Source organism: Haemaphysalis longicornis, unplaced genomic scaffold, assembly GCF_048455015.1.
Source record: "Haemaphysalis longicornis isolate Haplotype H1 unplaced genomic scaffold, Haemaphysalis longicornis Haplotype H1 scaffold_4, whole genome shotgun sequence".
NCBI classification, from domain to species: domain Eukaryota; kingdom Metazoa; phylum Arthropoda; class Arachnida; order Ixodida; family Ixodidae; genus Haemaphysalis; species Haemaphysalis longicornis.
The window spans coordinates 174,523,518-174,545,485 of NW_027526361.1; the positions used below are offsets into that span (position 1 = coordinate 174,523,518).

Consider the following 21,968-nt stretch of genomic DNA (forward strand, 5'->3'; position numbering starts at 1 on the left):
CAAACTACACGTAATAAAACAACACCTGGGACGACACATTATCGACTCGCACAGCAGACACACCCGAGCGGCGTCATCTAGGGTTACGGTTAGGTCACACACATGTGACACTTTCACCAGCCCACCGGATCTCGAAGATCTCCATGTGCAGCGGGTGTGAAGAGGGCCTATGCGTAATCGACCTACTAAATCAATGCAAGGCACTTGACACAACACGACGCAAACACTTACCGCAACTATAGAGACTACACTTCACATCAAACCCACCATTTTTCCTGTTTGGTGATCACATGTTTTGTGTCAAGCCTGTTTTTAAATATTTAGCACAAGTAAAACATTTAAACCTAATTCCATCCCACGCATAATCACAACCTGGCTTTCTACACCAGCTATCCGCATTGTCTTCTACTAATTTTACTTTGGGCGATTTTAGTGTTCACGTCTTCATCCCCCATACATAACCACTGTTTTGGCGCTCTTTGCCACAGTTGGCCGTGCGCCATTAACATCCGACCATCATTATCACCGTCAAGATATCCGGTGGGGTTGATTTCCCGTGGCGTCTGGGTGACGTCACCGAATTATAGCCAAAACGCATTCGCGTGACGCAGGCTGGGTGGCGTTTTCGCTCGGAGCCAATCCCATGCCAATTCCGGCGCCCTTCCGACACTCAGTGGTATACACGGCTCCCTTAGTGCGCCTGTCATGTGTCAGGCACGTTTTCGCGTCCAGTGTAACAAAAATCAATAACAAATATAGGGCCTGGAACCCCTGCAGAAATTAGGTCGCGGCCAGCTGCCCGATAAGCTAAAGAAATCACGGCGTCTCCGCAGTCAGCGATGGGATCGTTTGTACTTCGAGAGCAAACTTAAAGCTCCGACCTCCGATCGGAGCGGCGAGCCGGCTAGAAACGCCGGCAGTGCGAAAGCGGCCAACACAAACTCGTGACTTGTTTATATGTTCTTTATTTACTCCAAATCGAAGTAGACGTCGATCTCATGAGGACCTCCTCTGGCTGCTAGTTTCCGTTACGCACACTTTAGAATTGGTTGTAAATGTTCTCTAGGCTGTATTTGCGGCTGATATTCTGAAGATTGTTTGTGCGTTCACTCCAATCTACCCCTAAGTTATCTCGCCTTCAATTTTTTGTGAGTACTCCTTTAATAAGAGGCAAGTATATCCACGCGAATAAAAGGGTATAAAGTGGGGGTGGATGAAACATCCCTAGAATTATTGAAATGTCGCGCTCAGTTCATGTGTACTGGGCTTGAGTAAGCACTAACGGGCATTTAGCTGTTGGCTAGCATGTGCACATCCACTTGCAGATTTCAAAAGGACGCACGAAAAATTTGGGTCACCCTTCGCGTATGAAAAGCTTATAGAGGCCATTTTGTAGTGCAAACTGCATACTCCTTTAAGGTAGATGCATGCAAACTTATTTGTAAGTGTTCTTGCCCATTATCCTGGAGGGCGTGGGAAGCGACCCCACGCAAAGTGAGGGTATGTCCAAAATAAATGGCAATTAGTGTCAGCGTGTGGTAGGGAAAATGAGCGTTAGGGGGTCAGTAAGGACGTGGATTAGTTCACTTATGGGGGATATTCGGAGTGTACACCGAGTTCACGTAGACATTATTAAAGAGAAGCTTTCTATACCTCCCTGATGGCATTCGATATCGCGCCAAAGCGCATTGCAGGAAATCCAACTCTAACACAGAGGGCTTCACAAAACAATAGTGATGATGATGAGCAAAAGCACAACAAGCGCTTCAAGAAAAAAACGGTTTCCGTAGTCTGAATTGCACTCGAGTCCTTCGCGTTATGAAGCCGACCTCTATTAGCAAATATTTCTCCTTGCCTATTCCCACAGTTGGGAATGCGTCAGTTAACAGTTTCCTACTCATATTGAATTTATTGATTGCGTAATTGTAGGGTTTAACGCGCCGACGCAACGCAGGCGATGAGTCGCGCCGTATTGGTGGGCTCCGGATTAATTTGACCACCTGGGGATCTTTAGTGCGCGCAAATCTCATACACACAGGCGTTTTTGCTTTTCGCCTCCCTCAGAAAAGCGGCAGCCGCACTCATCTTGTATTGTCGATATTTCTGGGGCGAATGGGAAGGGATCGATTCATCTGTGGAGAGGCAGGCTCGTTAGATTGTGGGGCCGAAGAGGTACCTATGGGGGCGCTGAAGGTACCCTCACAGGCAGCATTGTGTGTCAGCTGGTTACCTGCGAAACGCAGGAGCTGAACCGGGGGCCACGCGCATGTGGGCGCGAAGTTTCGCATGTTGTCAAAAAACAGAGCAGGGCTCGCCTACATTCAACGGAATGAAGCGCCAGAGTACCTCTGACGCCTGGCTCTCCTCATTTGACAGGGCTTTCTGCGGGAGTGGATGGAACCACCGCGGAACTACCCGACGGATCAACGGCTGCGTTCACCACCGTCGTGCCCCTCACTACAAGCAGCCCAACGAAAGACGCCACACAGCCAGCGTCTCCGCTTCCGGACACAACCCTTTCCACCATCAAGGTATACGCGCGCATTTCTGGGCGCCTCGGCAATGAAGCTATCAACTGGATGAGAAAGGTGGCATGGGATTGTACCCCTATATAATCCCTGCTATAATAGTGAACGGCTGCGAAACAGAGGTATGTTAAAGGGGAGGTGTCAAGTGTGGGTTCATTCTAGCGTGGGTTCACCTAGCGTGGGTTCATTCGTCTAAGTGAACACAATCCAAGGCCAGCTGAGTCGCATACAGATGGATTAGATTTTTTTTCCGCGCGCCGCCAAACCGAACCGTTTGGTACGCTACGCACCCGCTGCTTGGGTGCTTAGTCTTGATTATGAGGTTTGACGCGCCGACGCTATAAACAGGCTATGAGGCGCGCCGTAGTGCAGGGCACCGTATTAAGTTTGAGAATTTGGGGACCTTTAACGTGTGCCGGAATCACGAACACACGAGCGTTTCCTGTTTTGGCCTCCATCAGAAAAGCGGCTTAGTACACACTGGACGAGGAGCGGTGAGAGATCCGTATGCAAGTCAATTAGTCAATTAATAATGATGGTTGGATTTTCATCGCCCAAGGCCAGCTAGTGCAAGAGTACCAACAAGAAGTGGTTAACCAACAGAGGTGAAAACTTAGTACAAAAACTGGTAAGCAAGAATAAATATAAATAAAATGGAGATGGCTGGTGTATAGGGCCAGTTTTTGATTATGCATGGTATAAAATCGGCTGTAAAAATTTAATCTCTGACAAGTACTTAATGACACGCTTAAGAGATATCACGACGGAAGTGCATTGTGTTGCGAGGAGGTCATTGCCAATGAATATAGTTCGAAATGCTTTTGCAGTAGTAACTCCTCTTCGATACGCAGTGCTTATATCATCGTGTTCTTGTAGCCCCGAATATCGTGCGAAAATAGTACATTAAAAAGAAATGGCACAAATGCAGTTAACGAAATTCATCATAAACACTATTAGTCCTGTAAGTCGCTGCCTTCATCGCATATACGTTTCGCGTCCGCGCTAGGTTTATCTTCCGGATGACAGCGAAAGGCAGGAAGGGATCGTAGAGGAATGGCTCGTTCGTAAAATGCGATATAACTCCTAGCAGCTGTTTTTTGTTGTTGGCAGTGCTCACTCCGGAGTTATCTTGGTTCGGCTGTCTTATATTGATGATGAGGATATTTGGATTATAATGGTGCAAGGCCAACTGAGGCACAGAGCGCCAAAGGAGTGGTTGCGTAAGAAAGATTAAGATCTAAACACTAAAATCACTCCAGATAGAAAGTAGAATCAGTAAAAGACAGTGCTCTCACGTTTAACCGTTCAGGTTTTACTTTTGAAGTATCCCACGGACTCCTGATTGATTTGTATTTAATAGGTGTTTAACCCTATTTTTGAGCTACTTGCCACCTTGTTTATCCCACTTTACCTAAGCCCTCAACATAATAAATTCGTTCTAATACGCGGCATTACTACCACATATCTAACCATTGTTTCCCACAATGGACGGGAAACAAGCCGTCAAATCTGAATTTTACACCCGTGCGTAGAATAAAAAGACGCAAAAATAGGGCACATTGTCGACATAAATCAGCAACGGTGTCACCCGCGCAACCATAATTCTTTCGAGCGCGATTCTTTTATTCACATACTATTTTATGGATGGAGTGAACAAGTAAGAGAATATGGGGGCAAAGGCTCGACGCAGAAAAAACACGATAGAATTCACTGAAAATCTTTGGGAGAGGCCTTCCCCCGTCAGTGGACTACAACAGGCTGTTGATGACGATGATGATCATTTAATCATTGGACACTGCACACTCAGGGTATTACGCCTTTCCGCAGCAATATTGCAGAGGAATATGTCCCCGCAAGGTTATCTCGCATCAAGACCACGCCTTCTCTACACGCGGCAACTTACGTCTCCCGTGTAAAAACCTTTCGAAACTGGTAAATGTTCCGCATGTCCAGATTGAAATGCCGACCTGAGCGCAGACCTTTCGTACGTAACAAGGAGGCCTTACAAGAACTGCCCGTGGTGGCCAGTTTGCTATGACGGCCGCCCTCACCTCATTCTCCAAGCTCCCGCTGCACAAGCCTACCACGCGCTAGGTCACAGTCACCATCTATCGACAGGTTACGCTGTAAACCTTCAAGTGCACGCTGTCAGCCAGTCTGGCCCTTGCCGATACCTTAAGGAGAGCCGTTACGCCACCATCTGGACACCTGTCGCCCGTCTTTCCCCGCTCTCCTCTGGATGCCCGTTTTGAGAAACCTACGAACCGTAACGATCACATTCGCTCACCTTTGACTGGTTTGTGCCATTTGTGGGTTTTGTTCGGGAACACACAGTAGCCCTGAGCGCGATGTGTGCAGTAGTATTTTCCGCCACAAAGATATGGAACCACGTGAGAGAGACTGTCGGGATTGTTGTTCATTTTAGTGAAATGTGCCGCACGAGGAAGAGCAACGAAAGATATAGAAGGTTTCCTCTCTCTGTTGAAACAACAACTTGTTCGGACTTGAGGATGGCATTTAATAAGTTGTCGTCCTCCCTGCAGGCAAGTCCAGCGGTCCCGCTCGTCAAGAATGACTCCAACGAGGTGACGCATCCTGAAAACGGCACAGGTGAGCCTGATTTCCGCTTACAAATTCCGCATTTTGAGGCACTGCGATATTCCTGTTGATTTATAGTTCATCATGAGGTATATTTACTATTTATTCCCGCTGATATCAAGCAGCCTGCCAAAAATAACCGTATAACAAGGCTTCGAACGAAGTCGTCCAGAGAAGACACAGCGCACCATTACTGGAAAAGCAGAAACCTACCAAGGGCTCTCCTTTCCAGTCATACCTGTGGTCGCTGTGCATTATTTTACTGCCGTATCACTGATGGGTTTACTGCCAACGTTGAAAAAAAACCTTGTAAAATACACGTTTCTTTTTATTAAGGACTACTTGGCATCAGAAATAGTTCCTTTGCACCATTTTAAATACAGGAATGCTGCGTATGATGTAACAAGCCGCAGATTATTTCTCTGCGTCTTTCCAACAGCAGTGTTCTGCGTGACCAGAACGCTCCCCCACACAACGAAACTATACCTTTTGAAACCACGACTATAGGCGCTCCCAGCGTGGTCGTAATGACATTTTATCTTCTTATGGACAAGGCAGAACGTTGGGCTAGTCGATAACGAGAATAATAAGGCATTGTTACTAGCGGAACAGAAAAAAGTACAAAAAGAACGTGGGACGGCACTAGCGTCGTTCGGTGTTCTTCCACAGGTCCTTGCTTCTGTTTCGCTGGTCATCATGTCGTATGCTTATGAAATGTTGCGTCTGGAAATACCGGATGTGTTATATGTTCTGGAATAGCCGCTTTAGAATGACATTTACGATGGAATTTGAGACTGTTAATAGAACTCTGATGTTCCCAGGTGTAACTTGACAGACTGTTGCGGCGCTATTCGTGGATATGCAGGTATCGCGAACTACACGCCCGGGATACCAGGTCATGAGCTCAAAAAGGGCCGGCTTTTTGCGCCGGTTCCTCGGCCTATGTTTAAGCCTTCCATTGGGCATCTCGCCTTTAGAAAGTTTATCAATCCACACAGCGCTCCAGACGCTCTAAAAGTGGTTCTGCTAACGCGTAACAACGTCACGTTGCGAATGCATGACAAGCTGACTGCATGTCACGCAACATGGTTTACCAGTCCGACCTGAGTGAAGACATCGGTAGGCGACGATGTTGCGTCATTGAAAGGCAGTATTTGGTCCAAAGAACGCAGTAGATCGGTACACCTGCTTTCCCTTGGTATGCGCTAACGATTTTTCACCACGGAGTCAGGTTTATTGCAACGGAAATAAATGTCGCAATGTGTGAACTTCCTCCCTCTTTCTAAAAAAAGCACTTTTGGCCGTGCAAAGTGGGTCAGGGAACAAACGCGTGTTAAGGACATATTAGTAGAAATTAAGACGAAGAAATGGACGTGGGCATGCGTTGGTCATTAACGGTAACAGGATAAATCCCTAGAGAACGCAAGCGTGGCAGGAGGGGCAGACAGTTAGATGGGCAGATGAGATCAAGAAGTTTGCGGGGATAAATTCGTCGCAGCTAGCACAGGACCAGGGTAATTGGAGAATAATGGGAGAGGCCTTTGCCCTGCAGTGGGCAAAGATACACTGGCGATGATGAAGATGATACATATGTATGACTGTTCTTCATATGGAAGCGGTTTAAAAGGTATTCGCCGATGTACTTGCCTACAATACTTTCTGCAACCAAATAATGGGCGCCTAAAACATTGGCGCCACAACACCTGCCGGCTTTGGCGAAGACATGCTTCGAATATAACAAAATATATGTTTGTATATGTGTATATAGAAATATATAAATAAATATATATATATATATATATATATATATATATATATATATATATATATATATATATATATATATATATATATATCAAGGTTGCAGTCGTCATTGCCAGTGCTATTCGGCTTTTTTCGAAATATATAATAGGGCCGAATGACGTGTGCTTGTCACGTTTCTTTGATTCATTTGATAAATAAGCGAAAATATAAGTCGAGAAAAAATCCGCCGTTTTCCGGGAGCGGGACTCGAACCCACATCTCCGCATAACCGGTGCGGTGCGTTCGCCATTACGCTATCCCCACAGCGGCTTCTCTCTCGACTTTAAAGCGGGGGTTTATATTTACAAGAGCTCTGAGGCCGGTCAACTAGCGCCGCCCCTCGACTACCGCGGGAGACGTAGAACGTCTTCTTTCCCAGCGGCCGCCACGTAGAACGTGGTCGGAGGTCGGGGTTAGCAATTGGCATATCCGAACTGCTGGAGCCAGTGCCTCGTAATGCATGTAGCAGAACAGAGAGATACGGGACGAGGGACTCGGTAAAGATACATATCAAGGTTGCAGTCGTCATTGCCAGTGCTATTCGGCTTTTTTCGAAATATATAATAGGGCCGAATGACGTGTGCTTGTCACGTTTCTTTGATTCATTTGATAAATAAGCGAAAATATAAGTCGAGAAAAAATCCGCCGTTTTCCGGGAGCGGGACTCGAACCCACATCTCCGCATAACCGGTGCGGTGCGTTCGCCATTACGCTATCCCCACAGCGGCTTCTCTCTCGACTTTAAAGCGGGGGTTTATATTTACAAGAGCTCTGAGGCCGGTCAACTAGCGCCGCCCCTCGACTACCGCGGGAGACGTAGAACGTCTTCTTTCCCAGCGGCCGCCACGTAGAACGTGGTCGGAGGTCGGGGTTAGCAATTGGCATATCCGAACTGCTGGAGCCAGTGCCTCGTAATGCATGTAGCAGAACAGAGAGATACGGGACGAGGGACTCGGTAAAGATACATATCAAGGTTGCAGTCGTCATTGCCAGTGCTATTCGGCTTTTTTCGAAATATATAATAGGGCCGAATGACGTGTGCTTGTCACGTTTCTTTGATTCATTTGATAAATAAGCGAAAATATAAGTCGAGAAAAAATCCGCCGTTTTCCGGGAGCGGGACTCGAACCCACATCTCCGCATAACCGGTGCGGTGCGTTCGCCATTACGCTATCCCCACAGCGGCTTCTCTCTCGACTTTAAAGCGGGGGTTTATATTTACAAGAGCTCTGAGGCCGGTCAACTAGCGCCGCCCCTCGACTACCGCGGGAGACGTAGAACGTCTTCTTTCCCAGCGGCCGCCACGTAGAACGTGGTCGGAGGTCGGGGTTAGCAATTGGCATATCCGAACTGCTGGAGCCAGTGCCTCGTAATGCATGTAGCAGAACAGAGAGATACGGGACGAGGGACTCGGTAAAGATACATATCAAGGTTGCAGTCGTCATTGCCAGTGCTATTCGGCTTTTTTCGAAATATATAATAGGGCCGAATGACGTGTGCTTGTCACGTTTCTTTGATTCATTTGATAAATAAGCGAAAATATAAGTCGAGAAAAAATCCGCCGTTTTCCGGGAGCGGGACTCGAACCCACATCTCCGCATAACCGGTGCGGTGCGTTCGCCATTACGCTATCCCCACAGCGGCTTCTCTCTCGACTTTAAAGCGGGGGTTTATATTTACAAGAGCTCTGAGGCCGGTCAACTAGCGCCGCCCCTCGACTACCGCGGGAGACGTAGAACGTCTTCTTTCCCAGCGGCCGCCACGTAGAACGTGGTCGGAGGTCGGGGTTAGCAATTGGCATATCCGAACTGCTGGAGCCAGTGCCTCGTAATGCATGTAGCAGAACAGAGAGATACGGGACGAGGGACTCGGTAAAGATACATATCAAGGTTGCAGTCGTCATTGCCAGTGCTATTCGGCTTTTTTCGAAATATATAATAGGGCCGAATGACGTGTGCTTGTCACGTTTCTTTGATTCATTTGATAAATAAGCGAAAATATAAGTCGAGAAAAAATCCGCCGTTTTCCGGGAGCGGGACTCGAACCCACATCTCCGCATAACCGGTGCGGTGCGTTCGCCATTACGCTATCCCCACAGCGGCTTCTCTCTCGACTTTAAAGCGGGGGTTTATATTTACAAGAGCTCTGAGGCCGGTCAACTAGCGCCGCCCCTCGACTACCGCGGGAGACGTAGAACGTCTTCTTTCCCAGCGGCCGCCACGTAGAACGTGGTCGGAGGTCGGGGTTAGCAATTGGCATATCCGAACTGCTGGAGCCAGTGCCTCGTAATGCATGTAGCAGAACAGAGAGATACGGGACGAGGGACTCGGTAAAGATACATATCAAGGTTGCAGTCGTCATTGCCAGTGCTATTCGGCTTTTTTCGAAATATATAATAGGGCCGAATGACGTGTGCTTGTCACGTTTCTTTGATTCATTTGATAAATAAGCGAAAATATAAGTCGAGAAAAAATCCGCCGTTTTCCGGGAGAGGGACTCGAACCCACATCTCCGCATAACCGGTGCGGTGCGTTCGCCATTACGCTATCCCCACAGCGGCTTCTCTCTCGACTTTAAAGCGGGGGTTTATATTTACAAGAGCTCTGAGGCCGGTCAACTAGCGCCGCCCCTCGACTACCGCGGGAGACGTAGAACGTCTTCTTTCCCAGCGGCCGCCACGTAGAACGTGGTCGGAGGTCGGGGTTAGCAATTGGCATATCCGAACTGCTGGAGCCAGTGCCTCGTAATGCATGTAGCAGAACAGAGAGATACGGGACGAGGGACTCGGTAAAGATACATATCAAGGTTGCAGTCGTCATTGCCAGTGCTATTCGGCTTTTTTCGAAATATATAATAGGGCCGAATGACGTGTGCTTGTCACGTTTCTTTGATTCATTTGATAAATAAGCGAAAATATAAGTCGAGAAAAAATCCGCCGTTTTCCGGGAGCGGGACTCGAACCCACATCTCCGCATAACCGGTGCGGTGCGTTCGCCATTACGCTATCCCCACAGCGGCTTCTCTCTCGACTTTAAAGCGGGGGTTTATATTTACAAGAGCTCTGAGGCCGGTCAACTAGCGCCGCCCCTCGACTACCGCGGGAGACGTAGAACGTCTTCTTTCCCAGCGGCCGCCACGTAGAACGTGGTCGGAGGTCGGGGTTAGCAATTGGCATATCCGAACTGCTGGAGCCAGTGCCTCGTAATGCATGTAGCAGAACAGAGAGATACGGGACGAGGGACTCGGTAAAGATACATATCAAGGTTGCAGTCGTCATTGCCAGTGCTATTCGGCTTTTTTCGAAATATATAATAGGGCCGAATGACGTGTGCTTGTCACGTTTCTTTGATTCATTTGATAAATAAGCGAAAATATAAGTCGAGAAAAAATCCGCCGTTTTCCGGGAGCGGGACTCGAACCCACATCTCCGCATAACCGGTGCGGTGCGTTCGCCATTACGCTATCCCCACAGCGGCTTCTCTCTCGACTTTAAAGCGGGGGTTTATATTTACAAGAGCTCTGAGGCCGGTCAACTAGCGCCGCCCCTCGACTACCGCGGGAGACGTAGAACGTCTTCTTTCCCAGCGGCCGCCACGTAGAACGTGGTCGGAGGTCGGGGTTAGCAATTGGCATATCCGAACTGCTGGAGCCAGTGCCTCGTAATGCATGTAGCAGAACAGAGAGATACGGGACGAGGGACTCGGTAAAGATACATATCAAGGTTGCAGTCGTCATTGCCAGTGCTATTCGGCTTTTTTCGAAATATATAATAGGGCCGAATGACGTGTGCTTGTCACGTTTCTTTGATTCATTTGATAAATAAGCGAAAATATAAGTCGAGAAAAAATCCGCCGTTTTCCGGGAGCGGGACTCGAACCCACATCTCCGCATAACCGGTGCGGTGCGTTCGCCATTACGCTATCCCCACAGCGGCTTCTCTCTCGACTTTAAAGCGGGGGTTTATATTTACAAGAGCTCTGAGGCCGGTCAACTAGCGCCGCCCCTCGACTTATATTTTCGCTTATTTATCAAATGAATCAAAGAAACGTGACAAGCACACGTCATTCGGCCCTATTATATATTTCGAAAAAAGCCGAATAGCACTGGCAATGACGACTGCAACCTTGATATGTATCTTTACCGAGTCCCTCGTCCCGTATCTCTCTGTTCTGCTACATGCATTACGAGGCACTGGCTCCAGCAGTTCGGATATGTCAATTGCTAACCCCGACCTCCGACCACGTTCTACGTGGCGGCCGCTGGGAAAGAAGACGTTCTACGTCTCCCGCGGTAGTCGAGGGGCGGCGCTAGTTGACCGGCCTCAGAGCTCTTGTAAATATAAACCCCCGCTTTAAAGTCGAGAGAGAAGCCGCTGTGGGGATAGCGTAATGGCGAACGCACCGCACCGGTTATGCGGAGATGTGGGTTCGAGTCCCGCTCCCGGAAAACGGCGGATTTTTTCTCGACTTATATTTTCGCTTATTTATCAAATGAATCAAAGAAACGTGACAAGCACACGTCATTCGGCCCTATTATATATTTCGAAAAAAGCCGAATAGCACTGGCAATGACGACTGCAACCTTGATATGTATCTTTACCGAGTCCCTCGTCCCGTATCTCTCTGTTCTGCTACATGCATTACGAGGCACTGGCTCCAGCAGTTCGGATATGCCAATTGCTAACCCCGACCTCCGACCACGTTCTACGTGGCGGCCGCTGGGAAAGAAGACGTTCTACGTCTCCCGCGGTAGTCGAGGGGCGGCGCTAGTTGACCGGCCTCAGAGCTCTTGTAAATATAAACCCCCGCTTTAAAGTCGAGAGAGAAGCCGCTGTGGGGATAGCGTAATGGCGAACGCACCGCACCGGTTATGCGGAGATGTGGGTTCGAGTCCCGCTCCCGGAAAACGGCGGATTTTTTCTCGACTTATATTTTCGCTTATTTATCAAATGAATCAAAGAAACGTGACAAGCACACGTCATTCGGCCCTATTATATATTTCGAAAAAAGCCGAATAGCACTGGCAATGACGACTGCAACCTTGATATGTATCTTTACCGAGTCCCTCGTCCCGTATCTCTCTGTTCTGCTACATGCATTACGAGGCACTGGCTCCAGCAGTTCGGATATGCCAATTGCTAACCCCGACCTCCGACCACGTTCTACGTGGCGGCCGCTGGGAAAGAAGACGTTCTACGTCTCCCGCGGTAGTCGAGGGGCGGCGCTAGTTGACCGGCCTCAGAGCTCTTGTAAATATAAACCCCCGCTTTAAAGTCGAGAGAGAAGCCGCTGTGGGGATAGCGTAATGGCGAACGCACCGCACCGGTTATGCGGAGATGTGGGTTCGAGTCCCGCTCCCGGAAAACGGCGGATTTTTTCTCGACTTATATTTTCGCTTATTTATCAAATGAATCAAAGAAACGTGACAAGCACACGTCATTCGGCCCTATTATATATTTCGAAAAAAGCCGAATAGCACTGGCAATGACGACTGCAACCTTGATATGTATCTTTACCGAGTCCCTCGTCCCGTATCTCTCTGTTCTGCTACATGCATTACGAGGCACTGGCTCCAGCAGTTCGGATATGCCAATTGCTAACCCCGACCTCCGACCACGTTCTACGTGGCGGCCGCTGGGAAAGAAGACGTTCTACGTCTCCCGCGGTAGTCGAGGGGCGGCGCTAGTTGACCGGCCTCAGAGCTCTTGTAAATATAAACCCCCGCTTTAAAGTCGAGAGAGAAGCCGCTGTGGGGATAGCGTAATGGCGAACGCACCGCACCGGTTATGCGGAGATGTGGGTTCGAGTCCCGCTCCCGGAAAACGGCGGATTTTTTCTCGACTTATATTTTCGCTTATTTATCAAATGAATCAAAGAAACGTGACAAGCACACGTCATTCGGCCCTATTATATATTTCGAAAAAAGCCGAATAGCACTGGCAATGACGACTGCAACCTTGATATGTATCTTTACCGAGTCCCTCGTCCCGTATCTCTCTGTTCTGCTACATGCATTACGAGGCACTGGCTCCAGCAGTTCGGATATGCCAATTGCTAACCCCGACCTCCGACCACGTTCTACGTGGCGGCCGCTGGGAAAGAAGACGTTCTACGTCTCCCGCGGTAGTCGAGGGGCGGCGCTAGTTGACCGGCCTCAGAGCTCTTGTAAATATAAACCCCCGCTTTAAAGTCGAGAGAGAAGCCGCTGTGGGGATAGCGTAATGGCGAACGCACCGCACCGGTTATGCGGAGATGTGGGTTCGAGTCCCGCTCCCGGAAAACGGCGGATTTTTTCTCGACTTATATTTTCGCTTATTTATCAAATGAATCAAAGAAACGTGACAAGCACACGTCATTCGGCCCTATTATATATTTCGAAAAAAGCCGAATAGCACTGGCAATGACGACTGCAACCTTGATATGTATCTTTACCGAGTCCCTCGTCCCGTATCTCTCTGTTCTGCTACATGCATTACGAGGCACTGGCTCCAGCAGTTCGGATATGCCAATTGCTAACCCCGACCTCCGACCACGTTCTACGTGGCGGCCGCTGGGAAAGAAGACGTTCTACGTCTCCCGCGGTAGTCGAGGGGCGGCGCTAGTTGACCGGCCTCAGAGCTCTTGTAAATATAAACCCCCGCTTTAAAGTCGAGAGAGAAGCCGCTGTGGGGATAGCGTAATGGCGAACGCACCGCACCGGTTATGCGGAGATGTGGGTTCGAGTCCCGCTCCCGGAAAACGGCGGATTTTTTCTCGACTTATATTTTCGCTTATTTATCAAATGAATCAAAGAAACGTGACAAGCACACGTCATTCGGCCCTATTATATATTTCGAAAAAAGCCGAATAGCACTGGCAATGACGACTGCAACCTTGATATGTATCTTTACCGAGTCCCTCGTCCCGTATCTCTCTGTTCTGCTATATATATATATATATATATATATAGCGAATCAGAATAGGAAATGAGGGTCTAGTTGAAAATAACACAGAAATAAGAGTTGGCAGTCAAGATAACCTCGGAAAGCAAAGGGGAGGGTGTGGTAGGTCATTGAAACAGATAAAGAATTTTGAAAGAAAGAAAGTGGAGTTTCTTTCTTTCAAATTTATTTATCTGTTTCAATGACCTACCACACCCTCCCCTTTGCTTTCCGAGGTTATCTTGACTGCCAACTCTTATTTCTGTGTTATATATATATATATATATATATATATATATATATATATATATATATATATATATATATATATATATATATATATATATATATATATATATATATATATATATATATATATAGTCTGAAAAGATAAAAACTCACACAGAGCGCGAATAAAATAAGGTTAGTAGAGACAGGGACAAACGAGAAAGACGTAGAGCCCTCTCCCTGAAACGTCAGTAAACTTATTTTTATTTTCTACGTCTTTCTCGTTTGTCCCTGTCTCTACTAACGTTATATATATATATATATATATTTCCCTGCATGGTCTGCCCTAGTTTGACTCTAACAGTGAACTAAGGCAATCATTAGGTGGCTTTCAAAAGGCTGCTTCGGTCCGAACGTACACTCAACACACCAGGTGTACTAGCCGTGCCAGTGAGCATCCGTTCCCGCAAACATAACCAGCGACAGTGAATGGTCAACAGTTACTTTGCTATGCTATGCCTTTGCGCTTCTTTTCCTAACTTCCTTAACCATTGCATGAAGCGTGCTCAAAGTCTACTTGGACGATTCCGATATGCGCCTTTACTGCGGCGGGTATACATTTGAGGGTGGGGAGCAACTGCTCGGCAGAGTAGTCAGCCGCGAGGCAGCTGAGTTGCTCCACTTGGTTTCAGGGCTGCGCCAGAACCAAATCCAGGTCCAGGTGTGCGTCTTATACTTTATCTGTGTAGAAACAGCTACCGAGGATCCCCTCCAAAAAAGAGGTAACCAGCCCTTTTGCCCTCTACCTTTTCTGCACCTATTCTCTCGTTACCGAACCAGCATTGCAAATCAACTGAGGCATGTTTTCCTAGCGCAAAAAAAAACGACCCGAACACAGAGAAGAATGCGGACGCGACAGATTGTAGACATCAATAGAAATTACAAAACATCAAACCGTAAAATCTCCGGACGCGTAGTTTTCCGGAATCCGGCGATTTTACGGTTTGATCTTTTGTAATTTCAGCTGATGTCTACAATCTGTCCAGTCCGCATTCTTCTGTGGGTTGGCGTCGGTATTTTTTTTCGCGCTAGGAAACACTTTTCAGTTATCCCGGTACCTATTTCCCCAACCTTCTGCACAAATCTCAAAGGAAAGGGATGTATTCACCGCACCCCGCCCGCACCCATCCGCACATCCGCCTCTTTCGGTGCTCGCTTAGTGTCTTATCAGTGCGCGCTAACTCGACTCTAAACCATGGCGTCAAATCTTCGAAGCAACAAACCATGGTTGAGCGTTTTTCCACGTCCAAGACACCTACAGCCATTACTACATGCAATCGGAAGGCGTCGTAAAAGTCACGTTTTGCGAATAACTTCACTGAAAACAAAACCTTTACGAGCCGCTCGTGTTCCTACTAGCATTGCCAACCTAGACACACTTCTCTCAACGTAGAAAATTTTGGTTCTAGCTGGTAGTTACAACTTGTCTAGTCAAAGGTTCAAATACTCTTTCAGTACTTCTGCAAGACGTATCTGTAGACACGAAGCGCAGCCACAGAAAACCATCACTTACTAGGAAAAGTTAAGAAATTATTCCTTTGTTTATATTAATCACGAGGACAGTATCGTTAACCACGTTATGGAATAACAAGCCTTATATTATTCTATAAAAGTTTTATCGAATTGAAGTTTCCAAATGCTAATTAACTAAAAACGACTTGCCGCTAGTGTGCTTTCTAATACAGTTTCAACTTGCGTACAATTGTGTTCAATGCTGTCTCCATTTAAAATTGATCTGGAAATTGTGCAATATTCTCGCCATTATATTGTACTCGAACTATGTATCTAGTGTTTGTATTAACTGTACTTCACTCAAAATATTTATCTGATGTGAATCACTTCAGTTTTACGCGGCCCTTTCCTAGCTATTCGTGTTGTCTACTTGTTGTGTTGTCTACCAATGCTTCAAGCGGGTATTTTTATAACTAATCATTTATCACAGAGGATCCTAGTCCGTGTCTGGCGAACAATTTCTGTTGTTTACTTAAATATGCTTGACCATTCCACAAAAAAGTTACCGGGACGCCTAAGCTAGCTCTGACGGTATCAGATTGCGAGAGCACTTTTCGTTGAGTGGTGGTAGCTCTAGTATAGATGGTTTGCTGACACTGCCTAACAGGAATCGGCCATGCCAATGCCATGATTCAGCCTCTTGTGGCCTCTGTCATGATCACTGGCCAATCCCTTGAGTAAGTATGCCAGAACATGGGACACGTAATGTGACGTTTCTGCGAAACAGTAACTTCTAAACTAGCTGCTCCTTTTGAGGTTCTCAAAGACGCTGACACAAATACCGGTTGAGCGGATTGGCTAATAAGCCGATCCCCTCGACCGGTATCTCTGGATTGTGGGTGAAGGTGTCGAAAGCGCAGCGAAATCACATTTGGTGAACCTGACGTGACCTTCTGTCAGGTACTGACACCAGAAGCCATCCACCTGACAGATAATGTTGTTATGCCCCTATTATATTCAGGAGCTGAAAAAATTCGGAGCGCTTACTCAGTCAGTGCCAGGAGCCGCCTCGTTCCTGTAATGAATGAGCTGATGGCCAGATGATGAGATTGTCGGGTAGATGACGTTGGATAGTCGAGTTTTCGCAGCTCTGGTTGAAATTCGTCCAATGCGAGAGTTTTGACAAGCATTGAAAGATGAGGATTCGGTACCAGAATACAGGTGGCAGTAACGATGTAACCGCCAAAAAAACCATATATAGATGGTGTGACCAACATATCAGTATAAAGCTACAGTAGACGCAGTACAATGCCGGGAAAAAACAATAAAAACACGTCATCTGGCGTATTAAGGCTTGCGGCGATCCACGTGGACGACTTTGGGATGGGCATAGTCGGAAGAGGTGCAAACAAAACTTTGGTGTGCGGCACCTTTCAGGAGGCTGGCCATTGGGTTTGGAGGATTTAGAAAAACTACAAACGATAGGAAAAAGCATGGTGTCGTCTGTTACTTGCTTAGTGCCATCTTTCGCGCTGTTTTCAAACTATATGATGTACCAACAAGCCCTTCAGTTCACCCTTTTACGGGTAGTTTTTTTCTTCCCGAGCCTTACCCTGATGCCTAGAGAGGTCCCGAAGCTCCCTGCCAGTTAAACAGACAGGGAGCCCATCGGCCGGAGCTTGACCAGGGCTCTGACGGCCACTGTTCGTGGTTTCTTACCATCCGCCTATAAACACTGCCACGACTGGTTGCAGCGTATGTTTGGGGGGTCGTGGCACACGATGCTGCCAATACCGTCACCCTGAATACACAAGGTGCCCGTGCGGGCACTATGTCGAAGTCTCCGCCGCAGTTGCGTGACTGTTGAAGAGCTGCAGACGACGCTGCGAATTCCAAGCAGTGATAACAAGCCGGCCTATAACGTACCACTCTGCAGACGCGCCTTAGCCATGCCCGCTAACCCACCTTCTGCTTCGATCCACCCACGAGGCGATAGTGCAGCCACCATTCAAGCTCCAAGAGGGTGACGGGATGCTTGTACAAGACAATTCCCCGCCTACCCTGTGGCAACGTAGCCGTCTTCAGCTGTTTCCCGGACAAGACGGAGTTGTGCGATCATGTTCTCTGCGCCTATCGTCATTATAAGGGATACGGCGTCAGGTGCAGCGGTTATTTACTTTGGGACAAAGCACTTACCCACTGGGGGCCGCGGGAATATTTCGAATAAATACAAAGAAATGGTTCCCCACGAGTACAGTTAGCGGGAACGCTCCTGCTATTATTATTTACTTCTTAAGTTGGAACTTGTCATGGGTACGGGAATGTGCCGGGTGGGGATCCTGCCAGTTGCTCCGGGTCAGTTGTGTGGTTTGGCAGGAATCTGTTACGTGCTCGTGTGCCGAACACTTTACACACTTAAATCGGCCAGGACAAGAGTTGGTTGAATGCCTGAACCGATTACTATTAAAACACTGCCTTGGGTTTCGGGGGTGAAAGGACGGATTTAGGATCAGATGAGCTTGCTTTGATGTATTCTGGGAGTGTCGGACGGTCAAAGGTCAAGATGATATGTTTAGTGGAAGTTTCCTTTTACCTAGGATGATGGTAATGCGCACCAGTGCCGTGGCGGCTTGACCCCTCATGCCTTCAAAAAGTCGACATCTGTTTCATCTAGGAGGTCTAGCTAGATGTCACACCCCGAAACCTGTTGAGGATCCAATGGGGTGCGACTGTCGCATCCAGACCACCCATGCGCGACTAAGAAAGGAGCTGTGGGGACTGCAGTAGATTGTTCACCGCGACAAGAATTTTCCCGGGTGATGATTTTTTTTTATTTATGACACTCAATGTATTATATCAATAAACTTTGAAATCAGAAATACTCAATCTGAGGCAACAGGGCGGTCTGTAATCAAACGATTCAATGACGAGAAAGCAAGAATAGTTGCCCGGTTTCGGAAAACTTCTGGTTTGCAGCAGGAGCAATTGTACCTTCTGGAGCCAATCCGCTTCTTTAGAAGAAGCTTTCTTTCCCATGTGTCATAGAAAAAAGCAAGTAACTGGGGTACTTTTTTCACTGACTTTACCTGATGGTCAGTGAGGTCCAGGAACTCCATCTGGTAGACAGGGAGCCCGTCCGCCCGAGCTTGACCAAGACTCCGGCGGCCACCATTCGTGGTAATTGTTACCCTCCACCTATAGACAACGCGCCTTTAGTTACAGCTGATGTTCGGGGCCTTGAGGCCCGATGTGTGGCCAGTATTGTCACCTTGAATACACAAGGTGCCTCGGGCAGGTTTTAGTCTTGAGAGCAAGCCTGCTCCCAATAAATCTAGTTGAAAGAGCGATTGTCCCGTTGTGCTTCTGTATAGTTGTGTTTTCGCGCTTTAATCTTTAGATCATGCATGCATTAACTTGCCCAACAATGTGTTTTATGTTTTCGCGACAACACTTTTTCACGCAGTGGCCACTGTCCTGGCGACATCGACGACTACCACGGCGGCTCCCACCACGCCGCTGTTCAAGCTGTCCAACGTGTCGGCGCCCTGCTCTGAGCGCTTGGGCGGTTTGATGCGGCGCGTCCTGCGGGGCTTCCCGTCGCGGCTGCCCGAGCTGTGGGAGTTCCGTAGGCGGAGGTTCCTCCGCGCAGCCGTGGTAGGAGGCCTCCCACAGTTGCGCGTCGAGCGCCTGCAAGTCAACTGCAACCTGACCACGGCGCGCACCGAGTGGCGGGCGCAGATGCGTGCACAGGTGGACGGCATCTGCAACCTAGGCATAACGGGCCTGCCCAGGATGTACCTGCGCTTCACCGGGCCCGTGGTCGCCAAGGCACGCTTCGTCGCACGTGAGTTTTTGACGAATAAATAAATCAATGGAGGCTATTCAGGACGCAAGGGACAGCCTACCTACTTCTGATGATGATGGTGATGTTTGAAGGTAAAGAGCGTAAGGCCAACTAGGGGAAAGAGCGCCAAGGAACCGTTTTGATGAACAAGTGACAACTAAAATTGGTTAGAGGGAACACAAGTAAAATCAATTAAATACAACGAGGACGGGTGATGTACAGGGCCAGGATGAAGACCAAGAGCAGTTAAAAGATAAATATCACCCGCCGCGGTGGCTCAGTGGCTAAGGTGTTGCGCTGCAGAGCACGAGGTCGCGGGTTCGATTCCCGGCCGCGGCGGCCGCTTTTCTGATGGAGGCGAAAAGCAAAAACGCCCGTGTGTACGAGATTTCGGCGCACGTTAAAGATCCCCAGGTGGTCAAAATTAATCCGGAGCCCTCCACTACGGCGCGCCTCATCGCCTGCGTTGCGTCGGCGCGTTAAACCCCCACAATCAATCAATCAATCAAAAGATAAATATCGTGGCTGGTGTATAGGACCAGGGGCAAAACTATGGGTGATATGAGGTGAGCTGTAAGAAGCGAACCTCTCACAGAAACTTAAAGGTACGCTGAACAGAAAACATGGCATTTTCTCCTAAAACGTATGACGGGTGTAATGGAATATGTTGTCTGTTGAGCTGCGTCGTGTAATGCGAGTGCCTTACGTTGAATGAGGATGTGCATCACGGATAGGCCTTCCCCACACCCGCCACACAGGGGTCTTGCAGATCCAGTGAGTGCGAGTGTGTCACATCTGTATTGCCTATCCGTAACCTAGCTAAGGTAACTTCAAAGTGTGTTGTGTGAGTCAGTACTGTATGATCCCAAGTGTGGTTTCATTACACGTGTAACTTTTTATCCGTGTGTTCCCTCCAGCGTGTTTGCCATGTGTTGCGAAGTGGGTGTCTGGTGTGTGGCTTCATGCCTGTGTACGGCACTGTTGCTATGTCCGCTGTATTCATGACTTTAGCAGCAGTGGCCATTTGATCTGCGATATCGTTCCGGGCTATTCCTGCGTCCAGGAACACAACATATTCTTATCTCAAGACTTGAGGCGTACGGTGACATAAGAGCATTAAAAACAAGATTTATTACATAATTTTTGGACGTTTTTCTGTGCAGGTGCACGTGCAACGCTTAGAAAATCCGCATACACTGCTGTCTTTAAAATTTGATGTTGTACAGTGTGATGTAGAACAAGTAAAATGCTGTGTGCTTCAGCCGTAAAAATGCTATTGTGGGAGTTCATTCTTTTCCCACGTTAAAGTTCGGTCCGTGCGTAGCACAAGGCACAGCACAGGCGTGCAAGACGCGCACATAACAAAAACAAAACAACAGCACTTTTTACACAACCATTGTACAACCACACACAATAGACCAGGAACCAAAGTGTAATGAAAAAACACGAAACCGTGAATTATTGATACATCAACTGTAAAAATAAAACAATATTCAACACAAACACACACATGTGAGAGCGAAAAATCTTATAATGGACACCATAGTATGCTACAAGCTAGACAACAGTCGAGGGAAAGACCGAAGCCACAAGGCCACTACTACGGTAAAAAGATCAATTCGTGCCACTAAATAATAAAAAAATACTATAAAACTTTATGGCATAGATCAGATTGATACTTTACTCAAGAAATGTCTAAATTGGGCCAATCGAGTTAACGGTTAGAAATGCCGAAATCCACAACTTAGAATTTTCATGTGCCCCGCGACCTGAACAAGAGAGTTACAAACAGCGCGGGGAAAAAGACGACAGGAAGGGCACACTGACACAGAGATACTTGTTTCCCGCGTTGTTTGTAACTAAGATATGTGCCAACTGGCCCGCCTTCAATCCGTGAGCAGGAGACCCTGCACCTTAACACGGCCGCAAGTGCCTAAAGGACGTAATTTTTTTGTTTTAAAATGCGCTCTTAGCTAGAGCTATCAAACAAGTTCAGCGTATCTAAGTTATGCATGGATTGATTTAGAAAGCATATATGGTAGATTTATCGCGCCCAGCCTCTGGCAAAGGCAGCGGTCCTGAGTGTCGAAGCTTACTCTCGCGACAGCAGTGATTTCTAAAGGGAAACATCGTTTTCAAATATTTCATTTCAAGCCTATTTGCATCTTTTTCAGAAGCATCATTCTCAAATGAGGTCGTGAAGTTTGTCAGGCCTGAGAAGCCCCGTCAGTCCAAGGCGTTCAGTGTTGATGTCGTTGACTTATTTTATTGAATTCGTCATGCCCATTTCTGAAGTGTTTCAAGGCATGCATGGCGTACCAAGCGATGAATTTTACTTTGTGAATCGCTGCGGCATTAGTGTTGAAACCTTTCTCTGGCTGTTGAGCACTCGTCATCGACAATAATCGGCTGGGACAAAAAGGGGTTTACGCAGAGGCAATGAATTTGCATTGGCTTCCGTTTGGCCCCGGTGCTCAGTGACATGTTGCTTAGCAGTGTCGACAGGGTGTTGAACACGCACTTATAAGGAATGGTC

At 47.7% G+C, this 21,968-nt stretch overlaps 1 protein-coding gene across 1 annotated transcript in view; it reads left to right on the top strand.

Annotated features, from left to right (window-relative positions):
- The window catches only part of LOC144180674 (uncharacterized), a 35,379-nt gene that overhangs the window by 10,320 nt on the left and 3,091 nt on the right, over nucleotides 1–21,968 (top strand). Inside the window, exons 2-4 of the mRNA XM_077708970.1 lie at nucleotides 2,377–2,531; nucleotides 5,072–5,138; nucleotides 19,052–19,432. Of these exons, the coding sequence (XP_077565096.1) occupies nucleotides 2,377–2,531; nucleotides 5,072–5,138; nucleotides 19,052–19,432 (603 nt within the window). The remainder of the gene's footprint in view (nucleotides 1–2,376; nucleotides 2,532–5,071; nucleotides 5,139–19,051; nucleotides 19,433–21,968) is intronic.